The 22,107-nt window shown below is 37.4% G+C and overlaps 1 protein-coding gene across 5 annotated transcripts in view; it reads right to left on the reverse strand.

The window, feature by feature from the left end:
* Positions 1 to 22,107, reverse strand: part of LOC148948702 (exostosin-1-like) — a 136,952-nt gene that overhangs the window by 16,457 nt on the left and 98,388 nt on the right. For 4 of the 5 annotated variants that reach the window (XM_089094612.1, XM_089094611.1, XM_089094613.1 and 1 more), the window contains exons 5-6: positions 13,420 to 13,539; positions 1,041 to 1,265 (exon numbers count right to left, since the gene is read on the reverse strand). In XM_089094612.1, the coding sequence (XP_088950738.1) occupies positions 1,041 to 1,265; positions 13,420 to 13,539 (345 nt within the window). The remainder of the gene's footprint in view (positions 1 to 1,040; positions 1,266 to 13,419; positions 13,540 to 22,107) is intronic. The other variant, XM_089094615.1, reaches the window with a different exon arrangement.

Below are 22,107 nucleotides of genomic sequence, written 5' to 3' on the forward strand. Positions count from 1 at the left end.
CTCTGGCCACAATTCTGGTCTCAAAAATCGGGCTCAACCGGAACTATGTGAAGGCAGGGCTACATTCTTTTCATCCGTCTCCATAAGAAGGCCCTATTGGATCTCAATCCGATTTAGTAGAGAAAAATAGCAAGGAACTTTTTTCTCCCGCCTTGTTTTCGAGCCCAGTGCAATAAACACTGCCTTTAGCATTGTTCCAAAACAGTGACTAAAGTAACAGTGTCACCATTCTCAAAGCCAATAAGAAAAGTTGTAAGGAAGCATGTATCGGAGGCTCTATTTAACAATGACAAGCAAAGAAGCTGCTTTAACTTTGAAGGAAAAGTACGAAACACAAAAAGAAATAATAATTATTACGCAATCTCCGTTTATAGTAAAATAAGGGCCACATTAGTAAACACAACGTTTGCAAAAGTTGCAAACGTTTGCAAAAATTCGTAAACAAGTTTGCAAAGGATGCATTTTCGGCTATGTTTATTAGAAAACAAAAAACGTCAGTAACAGAGAAGTCCTGGACTGTATATTAGAAATCAGCATACAGTCTTTACCGGAGACATCGAGAAACGTTCAAGATACATAAGCCTTTTTGATGCTCATCGGGCCGCACCACGGGCTCATCCGTCTTTTCATTCAATTGTAGAGTTTTCGTATTTGTGTTGTTTTTTTTTCCTTTCTTTTTTCTTTGTAGGCTACTCCACTTTTCTCTGTATTTATGAGCAGGTTATAAATAAATTATTACTATTAAAAGTACTCATTAAAAATTATCATGTATAAAATTTAACACAAATAACTGACAATTTTAAACATATAATTTTAAGTTTGGGATTTGAGAAAAATGATATAAAAAAACCTTAAACAACTGTTTCTTAATGCATGATTTACCGCGAGGGTATCCACATTTACTGATAATATGCAAGTTTATTCGAGATGCGATCAATGTACAATACAATATTAGTGATAATAAGTCAATGATGTTATATATATTAAAAAAAATATATATAAGCTTACATTTTGCTATAGTTAATACATCAGATACTTACTCTAGTTACGTATTTGCTTTGTCCAATATTTTGTACAAGCTTATATAGATGAGATATACCATTTACGAACTCAGTCGACTTCACCAGAACAATGGCTGTGAACTTCGAGCTAGGCTGAAATAGATTCAAAGAATTATGACCATCTAGAGTGAGAAGTGCCCCGGGAGCTGTATTCCATGTGCTTGATGTACGTGGAATCAAACGGTCAAACCTCTCACGAACTATCTGAAAAGTTGCAAACGATTTTGAGAAAAAAACGGTTATGATAAGTCAATAGGCCGCAAGTTACACGCATTCAATTTTACAGGCAAGCCAAAAGGCTTAAAAATTATAACTTTGATTTCTGATAATTATATACACAATGATGACCGTCTCGTGGAAATCTATCGGAGATTTTAAGGCCTTCAAAGCGTGAAATGGTTTGATGTTGTCGAAACTTTGATGTTTGAGGCTTTAAAAGCTGCATTTCCGAACCATTTACACAAGAAGAAAAGGAGAAATAATAATAATAATAAAAAAAGGTTTCTCCAAATATTTCGAGGGCCAAGTGAGTAACTCGAATTCCGACTTAAAGAATTCGTCCGGTTTGGAAGAATACGGAAGTGCATCGACAAACAACGTTGACTCTACAAAAAGTAGTATCTCCCCTGTTTTTTTGTTGTTTTTTTTTCGATGTCTTCTATATAGAACGATTGATCGCAGAAGACAGAAGAGGGCTCATAAAAAGTTGATTTCTATTAACACCAACAAAAAAATATGACCAACGACTGGAGGTTCAGCATTGAAGTGACTCAAGTCGAGGAAAAAGTAAGGCACTTTTGAGATAATGGCTCCCAATGTTAAGCTAATAAAGTTGAATATTTTAAATTCGGTTATAATCATGCACGATCAGTGAACAATTGTAGTACAAATTTATCGTGATACATATGAAGGCCTTCCAGCGAAAGCTAATACCACTAAAAAAAAAAATAAAAAAATCTAGCTGCATTTGCTTCACTGTCTTATAAAAAGAGATATTATTTTTGGATCACAGAGGTAAGGGGGGAGGGCTCCAAGGCCCATCCTCAATCCCCAAGAAATGTTAACTTTTCCCAAACTTCGGCACTTTTTGTTCAAACTATCCAAGTTTTTGCCTATTATTGGGCTCCATTCAAAACAAATTCCTCTGTACGTGCCTGTTTCGGAGCTCTTCAGAAGCTGTGGAAATATCTTGGCCAATACCATTAGAACTTAAAACAAATTGAAAATATTGAAAATACAAGGCAATCGTTTAAATTTGGGAATAAATTTTATCCCCGCACGCTTCTCTGATAAACTCGAAAGACCGACGGAAGAATAATACTGTTGAACTCGAACACCTATAAGTACCCAAAAAAGAAAAAAAGGATTAATTTAGAGCTCTTTTTTGGTGCAGGAAGACGTTATTTTGAAGGAATACTCTACCAAAGGCCCTTGATTTTTTTTTATTATTCGGGACTCTAAGGTAAGAGACTAACGAGAGCCTAGTTGGCCCATTTGCCTATTTGCAAACAATATCAAGTCACTTATTGTCAAAATGAGAACGAAGAATAAGTTGTAAGTTTTTTGCTGATGTACATCTGCTGATGATGGTCACTGTATATGTGAGCGAAATATCCAGAATTTCTATCATTGTTTTTTTACTGTCTGATAAAAGGATTTATCCCCATTTGAACTTTTATTTGTGAGAATGAGTTGTTAGATAAAACTCAAAGTAATTTACTAACAATAAGGATGACGGTGAACTATTTAAAGGAAAGTTAGGTTATAGTAAATTTACTTGGGTGATTTTCTCAAGATCTCCTCTTTATTATCCGTGGATGGGATAATAATAATTGATTTTGGTATTTCTGCGCACTAAGCAAAAATGTTTGGCTAAGCATCAGGACATTATTTAGGATAAAATTTCATCATCAACTTGTTCATCTTCGGAATTTCTAGGAATATAGGTATCTGAAGAATTTTTTAATGTTTTTACAAAATTCCACCATCCACCTTATTTTTTTTTTTTTGCTTGAAGTTGCTCTTTTTGGTCATCTATATTTGTTTCTCATCTAAATCCTTGGTGTATTTTGCGCAATTAAGCGGTATGTCTGCTAGAAAATCTAGATCTCTAATAGTCAGAAAGGTACTTGTGCATAATATGGTACCCACAAAACCAGTCAAGTTTGGTTAATGCTAATCAAAAAATAAAATAGGATGAATATATAATAGTTTAGAAACATATTTGGGCTATATATTTGAACATTAGGGGGGGGGCAAAGCATAGCATATATTAAAGACGTAACCTAACCTAGGTACCTCCCCCCCTAAACCCCTAAAAAACAACAGTTTAAATATTGTAAACGCAATGAAAACCACGCTTTGCATTCCATTTCTCTATTGCAAATACTCGTTTGACGGGTTTCGTGTCTGGTTTCCTTGATAAAATTAGAGCGGTGGGTACCAGATAGTGCACAAGTACCGTCAGAAATAACCCTAATAGTCAGAGTCATTCAATACTGTGTTTTGTGGGCGGAGAAGCTGCATATGCATTATAATTTGAGCCAAATTTATCATAGGCAGCGCGCCAGCGCTGCCTAAGTAAAGAACGATGTGGGTACAATGTGTTGTTTTATTTTTTTTTTTTCTCCATACCCGGGCACTTCGTATCCAAGGAGTTGTCGTAGAAACTTCGAAAAGTGCTCATTCGATTGGAAATTGGAGTGGCTAGTGCCCTTTTTAATAGCCGAAAGTGATTGGAGGGCAACAAGCCCCCCCCCCCCCACGCACGTCATTCCCCCACACACATCCCATCAAAATTTTTAGACAGCCGTTTTGTCAGCGTAGCTGATTTCCAGATAAAAATATCTTTTTGAGGAGGACACTCCCCCACAACCCTCAGGGCAAGGGTTTTAAGTTATGCCCTGAGGGCATATATGATCAATGTTGACAATGTACAGTTTATTATTTTTTTTTTCTTTAAAGCAGGGTACTCCATATAGAGGGGGTCGTCGTAGAGACTTCAAAAGGGGTTCATTCGATTAAAAATCAAGAGTTCTAGTGCCCTTTTTAATAGTCGAAAGTGATTGGAGGGCAACTAGCCCCCCCACCCTCACGCCCATCATTCTCCCAAACACTTCCAATTGAAATTTTGAGATAGGCATATTGTTCAGCGCAGTTGATTTCCAGATAGAAAATGTGTTTTTGAGGAGGACACTCCCCCACAACCCTCAGGGCAAGGGTTTTAAGTTATGCCCTGGGGGCATATAAGGTTTTTACCGAAGGCGTTGTCGTAGACACTTCAAAACAGGCTCATTCGATTGGAAATTCAAAGGGCTAGTGCCCTTTTTAATAGTCGAAAGTGATTGGAGGGCAATTAGCCCCCCCCCCACGCCCATCATTGCCCCAAATACATCCAATCAAAATTTTGAGATAGCCATTTTGTTCAGCGTAGTTGATTTCAAGATAGAAAATGTATTTTTGAGGATAACACTCCCCCACAACCCTCAGGGCAAGGGTTTTAAGTTATGCCCTGGGGGCATATAAGGTTTTTATAGAAGGCATTGTCGTAGAAACTTCAAAAAAGGCTCATTTTTTTTAATAAGTAACATTGGGTTTATTTAAAAAAAAAAATATATACATCATCGATTCCCTGAAGCAATGCTTGAGCGGGAGCAATTTGATTGGAAATTCAAAGGGCTAGTGCCCTTTTTAATAGTCCAAAGGGATTGGAAGGCAACTAGCCCCCCCCCCCCACGCCCATCTTTCCCCCAAACACATCCAATCAAAATTGTGAGATGGCCATTTTGTTCAACGCCAGATAGAAAATACGTTTTTGAGGAGGACACTCTCCCATAACCCTCAGAGCAAGGGTTTTAAGTTATGCCCTGGGGGTATATAAGGTTTTTATAGAAGGCGTTGTCGTGGAAACTTCAAAACAGGCTCATTAGATTGGGAATTCAAAGGGCTAGTGCCCTTTTTAATAGTTGAAAGTGATTGGAGGGCAACCTACGCCCATCCTTCCCCCAAACATATCCAATCAGAATTTTGAGATAGCCATTTTTTTCAGCGTATGCTAGTTGATTTCCAGATAGAAAATATGTTTTTTAGTAGGAGGACACTCCCCCACAACCCTCAGGGCAAGGGTTTTAAGTTATGCCCTGGGGGCATATAAGGATTCATAAGAAGGCGTCCATCATTCACCCAAATACATCAAATCAAAATTTTGAGATAACCATTTTGTTTAGCGTAAGCTAGTTGATTTCCAGATAGAAAATATGTTTTTGAGAAGGACACTCCCACACAACTCTCAGGGCAAGGGTTTTAGGTTAAGCCCTGGGCGCACATAAGGTTTTTATAGAAGGCGTTGTCGTAGAAACTTCAAAAAAGGCTAATTCGATTGGAAATTCAAAGGCTAGTGCGCTTTTTTAAGCCGAAAGTGATTAGTAATATTTTTTGTTGTTGTTTAGACCAGGGCACTTCGTATTTAAGGAGTTGTCGTGGGAACTTTGAAAGGGGCTCATTCGATTAAAAATAGAAAGAGTTGATGCCCTTTTCAATATTCAAAAGTGATTAAAGGGCACCTAATCCCCCTTCCACGCTCAACCTCCCACTTGCCCAATACGCTTACAAACAAAATGTTCCGTGATATTAAATAAATAAAAACAGTGATAATTATTATTCCCAATAAGGTATCTCAGCATTATCCCAAAAACGACTGAGGGTATTATGTTTAAACACTCGAGGCTACTTCCGCTCTTAAAATTTAACCAAATCAAAATAGTGTAAGTGTATCCAAGCTATCAAAGAAAGTAAACAGATTTTTTTGCGAATGGTATCAAGTTTTCCATTTCAGGTCAACTAGAGGAGGTATGAAACTAAGTTGAACAGTACTATTTGTGTCCAGATTTTTAAAAAGCTGTATGTTGTTAAAAATTGCTGAAAATTTTTCTCCAGCATACAAAGAGCAGGCAAAACTATAAAGTCTAAAAAAACGAAAAGATTTAAAACGTTATTTTCATTTCCCCCGTAAAGACAAATTACATACAAAACAAGCAGAGACTCATTAAAAAAAAAATTCCATAGAAAATGATTTTCGAAGGAAATTAAAGAACACTATTAAGTCAAGAATGACCAAAAATAAAATCGAATGATCTACCAAGCTCGAAACTTCCACACATAAGCATCGATAAATCCATGAACCCCAAAACAAATAGAGATTCAAAAAATTAACCGAGTAAAACTCAAAACGAGCAAAAATTAACATAAGTTGAGCACAAAACTCCTATGCCTTCCCAAGGCCAGAACAAAATTTGCACTTCACTGAAAAAATACAAATGAATGTGCATTGTCAGTTTATTATACATACACTGATATTTAGTAATCAAAATGTAAAAATTATTTGATTTATCAAAGTTATAAAAGTAAAAACAAAAGTAAAAAGTAAATAAAATTGTGTGCCTTAGCGGCACACAAGGGTGCCGCTAAGGAAGGGCAAAAGGGGCAATAGCAGCCCATGGCAAATAAGAAGATAATATTTTGTAGGACTTACCCCCCCCCCCACCCCACACCGGTAAAATTTAGTGGTAGCGCATCTTGGTGACCGTACAAGATGTGGCAAAATATTCAAGATATACACAAGCCACTGCCTGATTCCAGAAAGGCGATACAAAGCGACTTAAACAGCTTAAAACGAACAGGAATTACCAGAAATAAGATTACCAGAAATTACCAGAACAATACTATGGAAAGCATACTTGCTGCTGGTTGACTAAAAAAGGGCAGCTCAGAGGCTTAAAAAACTTAAAACTAACACAAATTAATATTAGCATTACTTATGGTTTCGGATTTTCTTTTGCAGATAAAAAAATCTTGGTTACCTTCCTCATACAAGTCTATTCATTTTCTACCGATATTCCAGTGACATTTCAATTCCTCTGACCTCTATTTCAATTGACAATGGCCACTGCTTGCTTTAGACTAATTATTTGTGTTCATTATTATGAACGGTTTCACAAAAAAGTACTATTTTCTTAGACTTCTCAAAATATGCATCTTCTTGCAGTTAAAAGTTATCTTTCCCCATTGCTTATTTAAAATTAAAGGATAGTTCTCTCTCCGAAAAAAAGGATTTACCTTTTAAATTTCTAGTTCGCTCGCTCTTTTCCATCAAATAAAGGAATTAAATTGGAATAAAATAAGTCTTTTCCACAAATTAATTAAAAAAAAACTTTCCGAAAAATAATTTTTTCAATGAAAATTAAAGGCCATTTTAAACTTAAGCTCATCATATTCAAATTACTTTTAAAATTAAAACTCAAAACGACCAGAAATTACAATTAAAGAATAAATGAGACCCAAAACGAGCATAAATCAAATAAGCAATCATAGCAAAAACATACAAAAAGTAATAATATAAATGAATAAATAGATCTTAAAGCGAGTAATGCTTAGATTGAACATGAACATCAAGCTTAAAACGAAAAAAAGTATTCTCCTATTGAAGTATAAATGAAACTTGAAACGAACAGAAATTAAATAAACAATCAATGCAAACAAACATACAATGGATATTAAAATCAATAAATAAATCTTAAAACAAGTGAAACTTAAATAGAATGTATAAATCAAACTTAAAACGAACAGAAATCAATCCAAACATGAGTTTGGGTATGACCTCCTTCTCTCACTGTAAAAGAGTTAAACTTACTCCGTCATTAGCATTATGCTGACAACCAGTTTTGGTACAAATATAGTATGTTGAACTTAATATTGAAAATAACATTAAAATTATAGTAACATTTTGAACTGATGAGCTTTCAGTAATTAATATCATTATACATCAAATATTCAGTTTAATTCATTAGCTCTTTTTAAAGTTGTTAAAGGCAAATATAGTTTCCCTACAAACAAGTGTTTGGATACTTCCTCCTTTCCTAACTGTAAATAAAAAACAAAAGCTTCTGCGTCATTGGCGCTTAACTGAAAACGGATTATATTACAAATATTTTCTTTTCCAGTTCTTACAGTATTGAAAATAAAAATACAAGTACAGTGAAATAAATTCTTGAACTGATGTATCTTTAAAAAATTAATATCATTATACTTCAAATATTCAATTTCATGTTGTATATACTTTCAAAGACCGTAAAAGACGCATATAGTTTTCAGTAAAGCGCCAATGACGCAGTAGGTTTTAGGCTTTTACAGTTAGAGAAGGAGGTCATACCCAAACTCTTGTTTGTGGTTATTTTTATTCGTTTCAAGCTTGATTTGCATATTCAATTGAAGTTTCACTCGTTTTAAGATTTATTTATTAATTTACATTAATATCTATTGTATGTTTGTTAGCATTGATTGTTTATTTAATTTCTGTTCGTAAGTTTCATTTATACTTCAATAGAAAAATATTTTTTTTTGTTGTAATCTTGAATGTCATATTCTGGATAAGGATTAATCTCCTTGAAATCTGTCTTATAGTTTAAAACACTGCTTGTTGAACATTTTTGCTATTGTGGCACACTTGATTTCTGTTTGTGACGCGCTTCACCTATCCTTTAGTAGCTATTTCTGGTCGTTTTGAGTTTGAATTTAAAAGATATTTGTATATGCTGAGCTTAAGTTTAAAATGACCTTTACTTTTCTTTTAAAAACTTATTTTTAGGAAAGTTTTTTTTTGATTAATTTTTGTTAGTTTTTGATTTAAAAAAATTTCAAGTTTTAAAAAATTCCTTATTTAAAAATTAAACTTAAAAAATAAATAAATCAAATATCCATCGAAGTATAATAACTGGTATCAAAGTAGCAATATCAAAGTAAAAAAATGGGTTTGTGTCAACCTCGGAGTTTTTATTATCTGATATTTGAACTATTTTTAACAAAATTGCTATCTCAAAATTTTTATCAGATGGGTTTGGGGAAAAAGGGCGTGGGGGGACTAGATTAAGCTTTGGTCTCTTCTGACTCTTTTAAAAGTGAACTAGAACTTTCTATTTTCAATCAAATGAGCCCTCTCTGAAGTTTATAGGAGTATCACTTCTATAAAAACCATGTATATCCCCAGAGTATAACTTACAACGCCTATCCCTGCGCCCAAGGGGGGTTGTGTCGACCCTGGAGTTTTAATATTTGATGGTTGATCTATTTTTAACAAAATGGTCACCTGAAATTTTTATCGGATGGGTTTATCAATCCGATACACCCAATTGTGTGGAGGGCGGGAGGGGCTAGTTGCCCTCCGATCTTTCTTCACTCTGAGAAAATAAATTGCCACTTTTAATTTCCATTCAAACGAACCCTCCCTGAAATTAATTCTTCCAAATCTTCCATAAAAATCATATATACCCCCAGAACAATAGCTACAATGCCTACCCCCACCCTGGGGGGGGGGTGTCGACACGGGAGCTTTTATTATCTTACGTTTGTACTATTTGTAACAAAATGACCATACGTAAAGGAGTTTTTGTTACATAATCTTTGAACTATTTTTAACAAAAAGGCTACCTCAAATTTTTATCAGATGTATTTGGGGAAAAAGGGCTTGGGGGGGGGTCAGTTGCCCACTGATCACTTTTGAATCTTAAAAAGGGCACTAGAACTCTCGATTTGCAATCGAATGAGCCCCCTTTGAAGTTTATAGGACGACCCCTTCTATATAAAGTGCCTCTGGGAAAAAAATAAATGGAGTGTGGGGGGAGGCTAGCTGCCCTCCAATCACTTTTGACTCTTAAAAAGTGAATTACAACTATCAACTTACAATCAAATGAGCCATCTAGAAAGTTTATACAAGCATCCCTTTCATTAAAACCATATATACCCCCAGGGCATAACTTACAACGCCAAACCTCTAGCACTGGGGGTCTTTTTCGACGCGGAAATTTATTGTTATCACAACTTTGAACTTTTTCTTCAAAAATTTTATACATAGAATTTTTTATCTGAGACATTGAGGGTGTGGAGGAGGGGGGGGGGCTAGTTGCCCTCCAATCTCTTTTGACTCTTAAAAAGTGAACAGAACATTCAATTTCGAATCAAATGAGCCCTCTCCAAAGTTTATGCGAGCATCCCTTCCATAAAAACTATAGATGCCCCTAGAGCATTACTCATAACGCCTGACTCCGGGCGCTGGCGGGTTCCGTCGACACAGGAATTTTTCTTTTCTGACCTTTGAACTATTTTTAATGAAATGGCTTATTATAAAAATTTTATCAGATGGGCTTGGGGAGAAAGGGTTGTGGGGAGGGGGACTCGTTGGCCTCGGATATCTCTTGAAAATTGAACAAGAACTTTCAATTTCCAATCAAATGAGCCCCTTCTGAAGTTTATACGAGCATCTCTTTCATAAGAGCCATATACGCCCCTAGGACAACACTTACAACGCCTATCCCCAGGGCTCTGGGGGGCGTTTTCGCTATCTAATTTTTTAACAATTTCAAAAACACTGGCTATCTCAAAATTTATAGCGGACGGGTTTGGGGATAAAAGAGCGGGGGGGGGGCGCTAGTTTAACTCCCTTGACTTTTTAAAAAGTGATCTAGAACTTTCAATTTCCAATCAAATGAGCCCTCTATGAAGTTTATACGAGCATCCCTTTCATAAGAACCATACATGCCCTTAGGGCATAACCATCCCCTGTGCCCTGGGTGGTTGTATTGATAACGTAGTTTTCCTTATTTGCCCTGTGAACTATTTTTTTTCAAGATGTCTATCTAAAAATTTTCATAAAATGGGTTTTGAAAAACAAAGTGTGGGGGGGATAGCTGCCCTAAGATCTCTTTTGACTATTAAAAAGTGAGCTCGAACTTTCAATATCCAGTCGAATGAGCCCTCTCTGTAGTTTCTATGAGCATCCCTTTCATAGGAACAATATATGCCCCAGGGCATAACTTAAAACGCCTGCCCCCGGGCCCTGGGGGGTTGTGACGACAGCTGAGTTTTTGTTATATGGTCTTTGAACTATTTAAAAAAAAAAGCCTTATTGGGTGGGTTTGAGGAAAAAAGGGCGTGGAGGGGGGGGGGGGGCCTAGGGGCCCTCCAATCTCTTTTGACTCTTAAAAAGCAAACTAGATCTTTCAATTTCCAATCAAATGATTCCTCTTTAAAGTTAATACGAGCATCCCTTCCATAAAAGCCATATATGTCCCCAGGGCATAACTTACAACGCCTTCCCCCGGGCCCGGTTGGGTTGTGTCGACACCTGAATTTTTGTTATATGATCTCTGAACTATTTTTAATAAAATAGCTATCTTAAAATTTTTATTGGATGCATTTGGAGGAGGGGGGCTAGGGGGGGGGGGCTGGTTACCCTCCAATATTTTTTGACGCTTAAAAAGAGAACAAGAACTTTCAATTTCCAATCAAATCAGCCCTCTCTGAAGTTTATACGAGCATTCCTTCCATAATAACCATATATTTTCCCAGGGCATAACTTATAACCCTTGCCCCTGAAGACTCTGGGGGGAATGTCCTGCTCAAACATATAATTTCCAGAAATTTCAACTACGTCGAAAAAAATGGCTATATAAAAATTTTGATTGGATGTGTTTGGGGAAATGGTGGGCGTGGAAGGGGTGTCAGTTGCCTTAGAATCACTTTCGACTATTAAAAAGGGAGCTAGTCATTTAAATTTCTCATCGAATGAGCCCTTTCTGAAGTTTCTACGACAACGTTGTGTATACAAAACCTTATATGCCCCCTGGGCATAACTTACAACCCTTGCCTTGAGGGCTGTGGGGGAGTTGTCATCCTAAAAGAAATAATTTTCAGAGCTTAAAACTACGTTCAATAAAATGGCTATCTCAAAATTTTGATTGGATGTGTTTGGGGAAAAGGTGGGCGTTAGAGGGGGTTAGTTGCCCACAAATCACTTTCGACTATTAAAAAGGGCACTAGCTCTTTGAATTTCCAATCGAGGGAGCCTTTTTTGAAGTTTCTACAACAACGCCTTCTATACAAACCTTATATGCCCCCAGGGCATAACTTAAAACCCTTGCCCTGAGGGTTGTGGGGGAGTGTCCTCCTCAAAAACATATTTTCTATCTGGAAATCAACTATGCTGAACAAAATGGCTATCTCAAAATTTTGATTGGATGTGTTTGGGGGAATGATGGGTGTGGGGGGGGGGGGGGGCTAGTTGCCCACGAATAAATTTCGACTATTAAAAAGGGCACTAGCCCTTTTAATTTCCAATCGAATGAGCCTTTATTGAAGTTTATACGAAAACGCCTTCTAAAAAAACCTTATATGCCCAAAGGGCATAACTTAAAATCCTTGCCCTGAGGGTCGTGGGGGAGTGTCCTCCTCAAAAACATATTTTCTATCTGGAAATCAGCTATGCTGAACAAAATGGCTATCTCAGAATTTTGACTGGATGTGTTTGGGGAAATGATGGGCGTGAGGGGGGGGGGGGCTGGTTGCCCTCCAATCACTTTCGACTATTAAAAAGGGGGCTATCCCTTTGAATTTCCAATCGAATGAGCCTGTTTTGAGGTTTCTACGACAACGCCTTCTCTAAAAACCTTATACACCCCCAGGGCGTAACTTAAAACACTTGCCCTGAGGGTTGTGGGGGAGTGTCCTCCTCGAAAACGTATTTTCTATCTGGAAATCGACTACGCTGAACAAAATGGCTATCTTAAAATTTTGATTGGATGTGTTTGGGGGAATGATGGGCGTGGGGGAGGGCTAGTTGCCCTCCAATCACTTTCGACTATTAAAAAGGGCACTAGAACTCTCGATTTCCAATCGAATGAGTCCCCTTTGAAGTTTCTACAACGACCCTTTCCATATGAAGTGCCTCTGGGGAAAAAAAAAAATAAATAATAAAACATTGGAGATGTATGGCCTTTACTATAGGCAACGCTATATCGTTGCCTCTGATATCGGTTCCACAACTTAGTCTGGTTCTACCCGGATAGAAAGCAAACCTCATCGGAAAAAGCTTACCAGCAGTGAGGCCAGGATTTAGGGGATTCACACATTGAAATCACAAAAAAGGCGAACAATATGTGCTTTTCTGGTTATATATATTGGCAATAAAGAGAGAATTTTCGGCATTGGGATGAGGCCATCTCCTCAAAATGTGTAACACCCCTCCAACACCACCCAAGAATATTCAGTATGATTGAATTTTCTACAGTAAGCGATTCAAAGGCAGTGGTATCAATTGGGAGGGGGCAGGGGGCATTTACCCTGGTCCCCCTTAGATTTTGAATATACAATTTTTGGATATTTTCATTGAAAATGCCTTTTTTGTATTTTTATTAAAAAATTGAAAAAAGGAAAAAGTGACCTTCCTCTTAGGCTTTGAAATTCATTTTGCCCCCCCCCCCTCTACATTTTTGTCAATTGAAGCCCCTGTTCAAAGTTGATTAAAACTTACTTCTAAAGTTGTATGTACAATTCTGTCAATGGACGAAAAATAAATATGCCACAGTAACTGTGATGTCTGACGCATGTTGAACGCTTGCAATGGACTAATTGATCGCACAAGGTCAGGAGCCTAAAAAAATAAAGGACAGAAACAGAGGTAAAAATATGAAACAAAGGTCAATCAGCAATGGAAAAAAACTGATTAAGATATATTACTGGCATTGAGTGTAAAATCTCCTTGAAAAATTTTGAAGTGTTTATTCTTTCAAGTCCGGCCTTATTTTATTATTAACTCAGTCAGATCGGGTTCTCAATGTTTGTGTTTTAAGCCCCCAAAATGTGGTTATATATATTTAGGGTATAATTTCCTCTCTTCAACAAATTTGCTTATGAACATAAACTTTGAATTTAGTGATTAGAGTTACAATTTAAGAATCAGCAAATTATACGGAAATGCAAATCCAGACTTTTTTCTGCTGTGCTTTCATTGATGCAACAAAGAAAACCAGGGGTTCTGACGCATTCAAATTTCGCAACATCCTCTTTTTAACGATTTTTTTTTTTTAATCTGTCTAAGCAAATACAGAAAAAGAAAATTCATTAAAAGGTCGAGTATCAAGGCATTTAATATTTGAGTTAGATAAACAATTTCGAAAGGATATTTCAGCAAATTGGAATCCATACTTTAGTGTTTACTTATTCTCAACCTTTAATTGGTTTCTTGCAGAGCTACAGCATATACAATACATACACACCAGTCATCCGAAATCATTTCAAATTTTCAGCAAAAAACGGAAGAATAGAAGGTTATACCTTGGGTACAGTGTAAATGGTTATAGACCGCCCTATGTCACTGGGTTCTCACTGATGCCATTTCACGCAAAAACGGCCGTTTTTGAGGGATTCATCAAATTTACTTCGTTTTTTTTGCTGCAAGTTTATGCGTCGAAACGGTACAACAGCTGCGTCGAAATATTTCTTTTGTGCCGTTTAAAATCGCATAAATGGTTCTGAAGTGAAAGGTTTTTAGAACCATAAATAGCAAGTAAATAAGAAACTAATCATATTTATCAAAATTTGTCCATTGATATTTAGCAAATGACATGATGCTCATATTCTTTTAATCCCGGATTTTAATCTTCAAGACTTGGAGGCAAGGCCATATCTAGGAAGGGATATGGCCTTCCCCCCAAATGTTTGTCCGACTCGTAAAAACGTAACAAAATGAATATAAACAAGTTTCTGATGCGTTTTGTGAAGTTTTTTTTTGTAAGCTCCCCCCCCCCCAAAAAAAAAATCCTGGACCCTGCCTGGGGAGATATTTCTACGGGAATGAACATAGAAGATAAGAATGAAATTTTTAATTAGAAATAGCTGGCCTAATACAAGTTACAAGTTAGCCCTTTGAAGATTTTTCTCGTCTTCTACAACTTGATTTAGTCTATTCCTATGCACTGGCTGTTTAAATATGTCACAATATTTTTTGTGCTTCACCGGCTGCAGTGAAGCGTTTCTGTGTGAATATTTTTGCGATTTTCCTGTATCTTCTTCCCATGAGCCGTTTTGTTTAAAAAAAAAAAAAAATCACATCAACGGGCTTGATTTTAACGCCACTCTTCTGTTTCAAAAGCAGAAAATTAAAACTGCAAGAGATAGGTTTGAAAAGCTTGTACCAACACTAATAAGCTTCCAAATATCCAAAAGTTCATGGTAACGAACAATAAGTAAGGAGTGAATCGGGCTAATAGTAACCAAAACTTAGAAATGAATTTTGATAGCAATTAACGCATCAATAGATTAGGCTTTTTATGCTGGTTTCAAATATATAAAATAGATTAAGGTAAAAATTACTCATCAAAATCTATGAGCCTGAAAATTGCCTGATTTTCAAAATAAGGAGGAAGCACCCCCAACAAGTCAAATGATTTTGATGAAATCACACCATCATATTCAATATATGAGGGAACATAATTGTAGAGGTTTTAAGCTCCCATCAACAAAAATTCAGAATTTTGCATTTTTCCCAGAAGAAAGATAACAAATGACTGTTTATTTTTTACTTATTTATTTGTTCTTTTTCTCCAGGGTGATCATATCGAACCAATCGTTAAAAATCGGGGGAAGTCGTATTCGAACGGAAATTAAAAGCTTTACTACCCTTTTCAAGTGGCCAAAAAGATAATGCCACGGGAACATTACGTTTTCTACCATTTTGTGGCATCAAACTACGATTTTTTCCCAAATAGGACCAAGTTGCTGTTGATTAAAAATTCTGAGATAACTAATCGAATTCAAAGCGTCTAAAAACTATAAATTGAGGTTCTCAGTCGCAGAGGAAGTGAGGCCGTAAGGTTGCACATTTTATCCTGAAAAGCGAAGTCGTCCATACAAGATAAATATTCAGTACTGAGATTTATATTAATGATTCTTTTTACTAAGTTGATTCACTTGATTTTTTTTATAAAAGTAAGTCCACTGATGCATAAATGCACATAAAGCTATTACGAAGGAGTGGCAGTGGGTTGTTGTGAAGGCGGTGTCATTATGTAGGTGGGAAATGCAAGATGCCTCAAAGAGTGCATTTCAAAGCCCAAATAGTGTAACTTTCATTGAACCTTCAAGACTTATTCAGTATACGGTTGGAGGGGAGAGGGAAGGTGGAAATAATATCTCCTCTTCCTTCATTTAGACTAAGCCTGAAGAAAGACTAGGCCTAATACTTACTTAGAACTTAGGTCCTCCTGAGCCATCTGGGGCGCATAGGCCATCGACGAAGTCTCGGTAAACACTATGTATTGGTGCTGCGGCAAGTACATCCTCCCACTGGGGTTGTAGTGATGTGTGAGCACTGCGTAGATCATGATCATACGTGCGGAAGAGCGTGTTTTTCAGTCTTCCCCTCTTTCAACACCCATACGGCTGCTATTGTTGAACCTGGCTTAGGATTCTTAAGTCCTTCCATCCAAAGTACGTGGCCAAGATGGCTGCATTTCTTCTTCTTAATCACTTTAGTGATAAACGGCTGGCCAGTTTTTCTGCAGACCACGAGGATGCTGACTCTTTGAAGCCAACCGAAATTCAGCATACGTCTCATGCATATATTTTTGAAAGCTATGAGTCTTTTCTCTGTCCTAACGTTTGGTTTCCAGAAATCAGTGGCATACAATAGCACGCACAAAACGTTGCTATTAAGAAGTCGCAGCTTTAGTGCAAGCGAGTACTTCTTTGATTTCAATGCTGGCTTAAGTTTGTTGAAAGCCGCGTTTGCCATGCCAATTCTTCTCTTGACCTCATTTTGCACTTTTCCTGTGTAATTGACCCAGCTTCCAAGGTATTTAAATTCATGGACTTGTTCGATTTTTGTGCAGAAGATCGACTGGCGAGCCTGATGTTGCCATTGATTTAGTCTTGTCTATGTTGATGGTTAGGCCCACTTTCTCCGCTTTAACGCTCACTTTATTAAGGAGCTCCTGGAGTCGCTGCTTTGTCATTTCCAGAAGTGCCACAACATCTACTAAGTCGAGGTTTAAAAGGATTTTATTTACGACTGTTATTACAAACCCAGCCGCTTGTCTTAAAACATAGTCCTTTAAAATAACAAATAAAAAGGGTGATAAAAAGCATCTCTGTCGCACTCCTGACATAATTTTGAAGTAGCTAGTTGTTCCATTCTCTGTCTTTATGCAACATTCCGTATTTTCATAAAAGGCCATGATGAAATTTATTATTTTCTTGGGAACACCATAATACTGTAGAATTTCCCAGAGTATGTCACGGTCCACGGAATCGAAGGCCTTTTCAAAATCAATGAAGAGCATGTAACCTTTGTTGGACCACTCATTTGATTCTTCTATCAGAGTCCTGAGCGCGAATATGAGATCTGAACAAGATCTACCTGTCCGAAAGCCATGTTGCTCTTCTCTCAGATACGGATTAAGTGTTCGAGTATTACAAGCGCTACAACCTTACTTGGTACTGATATTAGGTTTATACCTCGCCAGTTATAGAAGGTAAGTCAATCCCTTTTCTTAAATATCTTAACAATTATCCCTTTGGTCTAGTTGTCAGAGACCTTTTCGGATTGCCAAACTGTTGCAGTCAGTGTTATCCACACTGAGAGGCATGTCCTCATTGATGCCTCGATAATTTCCGAAGTTATGCAGTCTTCCCCAGGTGATCTTCCATTCTTGAGTTTTTTCACTGCAACAGGTTTTTCTGCAGATTTTGGGGGATTTTCGTCAATCTTAAGGTTAAGAAAGAGCATAGAAGGGATGCTTTCTCGGTCAGTTGGTCTCGGTCTATTTAAAACCTTTTCGAAGTGGGATACCCATCTCTCGTCAATTTTCTCAGTTTCGGTGAGAACATTTTCGCTCTCATCTTTGATTTGGCTGGATCTGCTGGGAAGCTTTCCTAGCATTTCATTTGTGAGCCTGTAAACTGCTTTGGAGTCTCCTTTTCTAGCTGCTTCCTCTGCTAGTCTAGCCTTCTCTTCTACACGCCTCCGCTTGTCAGCTTTTGTCGACTTCTTGATTTCTTTGTCCTTCATTCTATATAGGACATTTACGAAGACCGAAGTTCTGTCGCCACTGGCAGAGAAAATTTGCTGTCTCGAGTCATTGCATTCGTCGATTAGTTTCCAAGTTTCCTGTGATATCCATTTTTCCTTCGGTTTCTTCTTATACCCGAGCACATCCCTAGCAACTTGATTGTAAATTGTCTTCATTTTTTGCCATGCTGTTTCCGGACTATCTGTGTCGTTTTCTATTTCAAGCGGAACGAATGAGTTCTTCAACTCAAAACAAAATTTTCTTCGGGTTTCTCAAACATGTAACTTATCCACATCATAAAGCTTCGTAGAATTCGACTTTGTGTTTTTGGGCACTTTCAGTTTGACTTTCAATTTTGCTACCATCAGGATGTGGTCTGACTGGGCATCTGCCCCTCTGAAGCCACGTACGTCAAGAAGACTTGTCCGCCATCTCCTTGAGATTAGGAAATGATCTATTTGGTTCTTCGTCCTGCCGTCTGGCGAGATCCATGACTGTTTGTGGATGGTTTTATGTTCAAACTGAGTTGTGCTGACCATAAGATCATTACTCAGAGCATAATCTAGCAGGAGGGCTCCGTTTTCATTCATTTCACCAAGACCATGTCTCCCTAGGACTTGTGGACAGTAGTCTCTTTCTACTCCCACCTTTGCATTGAAGTCCCCAACCACACAAAGAAGGTCATGTGATGGTACTTCTGATGTCAATGACTGAAGAACTTGGTAAAATGACTCCTTATCAGTATCGTCAGTATCATTCGTAGGACCATAGCATGCAATTATTGAGATTTTCAGACGAGTGGTTACAAATCTTGCAAGTAATCACCTGTCCCTGACTGGCTTCCATTCAACAATTGCTTTACCGGCCTGGTCAGACAGCATTATCCCAACTGCAGCCTGGTGCCGTGATTCATTTCCGCTGTAAATTAGTGAGTAACCCTCTCCTAGTTGTTCATGTCCAGATCCAATCCACCTGACTTCGCTTAGAGCAAGGAGATCTAGCTTGTACTTCTTCATCGCTCTGAGTACTTGTTCAGGTTTTGTCAGCTGGTTTAGTGTCCTTACATTCCAAAATCCAAATTTCGTATTAGTTTTTGCTGTCATAAATCGTGTTCGTGGGCGTGCTGAGGTTGTCGTCAAATGGTGTAGTGGAGTATCCGAGGCTATCATCGATGTTTCTTTTGCAATTTGAAATTTTACGGGGTCGCAAGCCCATCGCCCAACCCTTCTCATTTTACGGACTTAGGACCGTCATGACTAAGCCTAATTAGACTAAGCCTAAATAAATGTTTCTCACATTCATTTTAAAGCTTCATTTAACTAAATTGATTCGCTTGAAGTTTATAAAATCATAGACAATGCAATAGCGCTGCCTAAGTAAAGAGCGATGTGGGGATAATGTATTATTAATTTATTATTATTTTTTTCTAGAATAGGGCACTTCATATAGAAGGAGTTGTCGTAGACTCTTCAAAACGGGCTCATTCGATTTAAAATTGCGAGTTCTAGTGGCCTTTTTAACAGTCGAAGGTGATTGGAGGGCAACCAGCCCCCCACGCCCATCATTTCCCCAAGCATATCCAATAACAATTTTGAGACAGCTATTATGTTCAGCATGGTTGAAAGGTCCAGTAATTATACATTTGAAGATGACGACCCCCCCCCCCCTAAGCCCTCAGGGCAAGGATTGTAAGTTATGCCCTGAGGGGTAGTTAATGTTCTTATGGAAAGGGTGGTCGTATAAAATTTGGAGGGGGGTCATTCGACTGAAAATCAGAAGTCCTAGTGCCCTTTTTAAGAGCCAAAATGATCAGAGGGCAACTAGCCCCCCCCTTAAGTCTTATTTTCTCCAAATGCATTCGATAGAAATTTGAGACATTTTTTCAAAAAAGTAGTCCAAAGATCACATAACAAGGCCTTCAGGGTTGACAAAACGCACCAGAATCTAGGGGTAAGGGTTGTAAGTTATGCCCCGGGGGCAAATAAGGAATTTATGGAAGGGGTGGTCGTGTAGACTTTAGAGGCGGGTCATTTGACTAAATTGTTAAGTTATAGTTAACAATTTAACTTTTAGGAAAAGTTCCCTTGTTAAAAGTGACGGAGGGCGATTAGCTCCTCCTCCCATTTCCTGACACCCTCTTTTCCCCAACCGTATAAGATCGAAATTGTGAGATAGGCATTCTGTTCACACAAAAAGAGCAAATAACAATGCCTTAAGGGTGGACACAACCCCCAGAGCCCAGGGGCAATAGTTGTAAGTTATGTCCCGGGGCATACTTGGTTTTTACGGAGCGGGTGGTCGTATAAACTTCGGGTAGGATGTGGCTTATTTGACTGGAAGTCGGAAGTTCTATTGCCCTTTTTAAGTGTGAAAAGTGAGCCAAACTATGAATTCTCAAATAAAAAAAAAAGAAAATACGGTTTTTTTTCACGAAAATGACTATGTCAATAAAAAAACGAACAGAAATTAATTAAAAAAAAAACTTTTCTACAAAACAAGTTTCTCAAAAAAAAGTAAAGAGCTCATTAAACTCAAAATGAGCAGAGATAAAGTCAAATAATCTTCCAAGCGTAAAACTACCATAAATCACCACTAATAAATAAATGAAACCCAAAACGAACAGAAATTACATTAAATAACCGAGTAAACTCAAAATGAAAAAAATTAACATGAATAAGGCTGACCCCCATGCCTTCCGAAGACCTGAATATAATAACTGAACCCTATTTAACTCAAATCCCATACACCACAACCCCATGTAGATCAATCCCCGTCTAACTCAACCCTCATGTGACTCAACCCCCATTTAATCAAGCCTTTTATGCCTTATCCAAGGCATAAGAACAAGTTTGAAATAACGCTGAATAGAAGCTCAAAATTTATTTCTCCCTTCGGTCGCTCATGAAATACTATAATTAGCTTGCTTTAAAATGTTTAAATGGGGAGAAGGGAGGGCCATTGAAGTTGGACCAGGGCTCCAAAATTTGAAACAGCTCTTTCTCTAGTGGGGCTTAAATTTTAATAGGATGTAGTCTTTAGTCTAGGAATGCACAATACTATAGCAAAAAAGAATTAAAAAAATTGATAGGTAATACGGTAGAATTCAAAGTTTTACAGGCTTTAAAATTCTGCCGCAAAAAAGATTTTGAAAGAATATCGCGACGGTAGTGATTATTATACTTAGAAGCAGTTTTGAATAGCGAATTATTTTTATTTGGAACTTTCGGGTGAAGTATGCTACGTAACGTCGAAACCGATGACCAGTTAGTGTACGCCTTTATTGGGGGGGGGGGGGACAAAACCTTAATTCCGAGAGCCTCGAGTGGTTAACCACCCCCCCCCCCCCCACATCCACGATGTTCTAGCGACCCGCTAGTGCTCGAGAAGAAAAATGAAAGGGAAAACACGTCCTGGTATCAAGCTCTTCTTCAAAATTTCTAAGAATTTGCTTCGTAATTAATTTTAGTGTTCAGGTGAAAATAAATAGAATTATCAACGAATCAGCTTTGTATTTGAAGGACTTTTTCAGTTGGTATTTTTTTTCAAAACCTTTTTTTTTATTTTCGACTTGCAAAAATGAGACTGAGAAAAACAACAGTTTAAGGGTTTTTGATTATGGAGATTTCATTGGTAAACGTTTTATGGTTTCAAGCCTTTACATTCCAGAAATGACACTAAAATCGCATTTTGGTGCCATAAGGCATTTTATGCTTTCAGGATGCAATTACAAAAAGCGCGTAAATGTGAGTATTGTCTTTCAAATAACCTTGAACAGCTCTCTACAATGATGAAGAGGGCTCTCTACGAGCGCCCTATTAGTAGCCTACTGGGGAAATAAAAAAAAGAGAAAAAAAAACAGACTTATCAGTGTTTCCAGCTATTTGTCAAAAATCCCATAAATTTGTTTCCGCAATGAACCATACTATTAAAACGAATCTAAATAATAGCTATCATTCCTGAATCAGGCTTAAGGGCAAATTTGTCTTGCAGTTTTTTTTTAAAGTGGTTTTAAGCTTTTGGCTACTATGGGTCGTGGTTTTCTCTGTACCAGTACTTCAACCCTGAGCTTCGAGCGTGTTCGGGCCCTGGGCATGAAAATTTTTGCTAATTTCAAATATGTAAGACCGAAGGATACATTTTTGTTATTTTGA

The sequence above is a fragment of the Artemia sp. Qi Xiang Cuo genome, chromosome 9 (genome assembly GCF_049724085.1).
Source record: "Artemia sp. Qi Xiang Cuo chromosome 9, ASM4972408v1, whole genome shotgun sequence".
NCBI lineage: Eukaryota > Metazoa > Arthropoda > Branchiopoda > Anostraca > Artemiidae > Artemia > Artemia sp. Qi Xiang Cuo.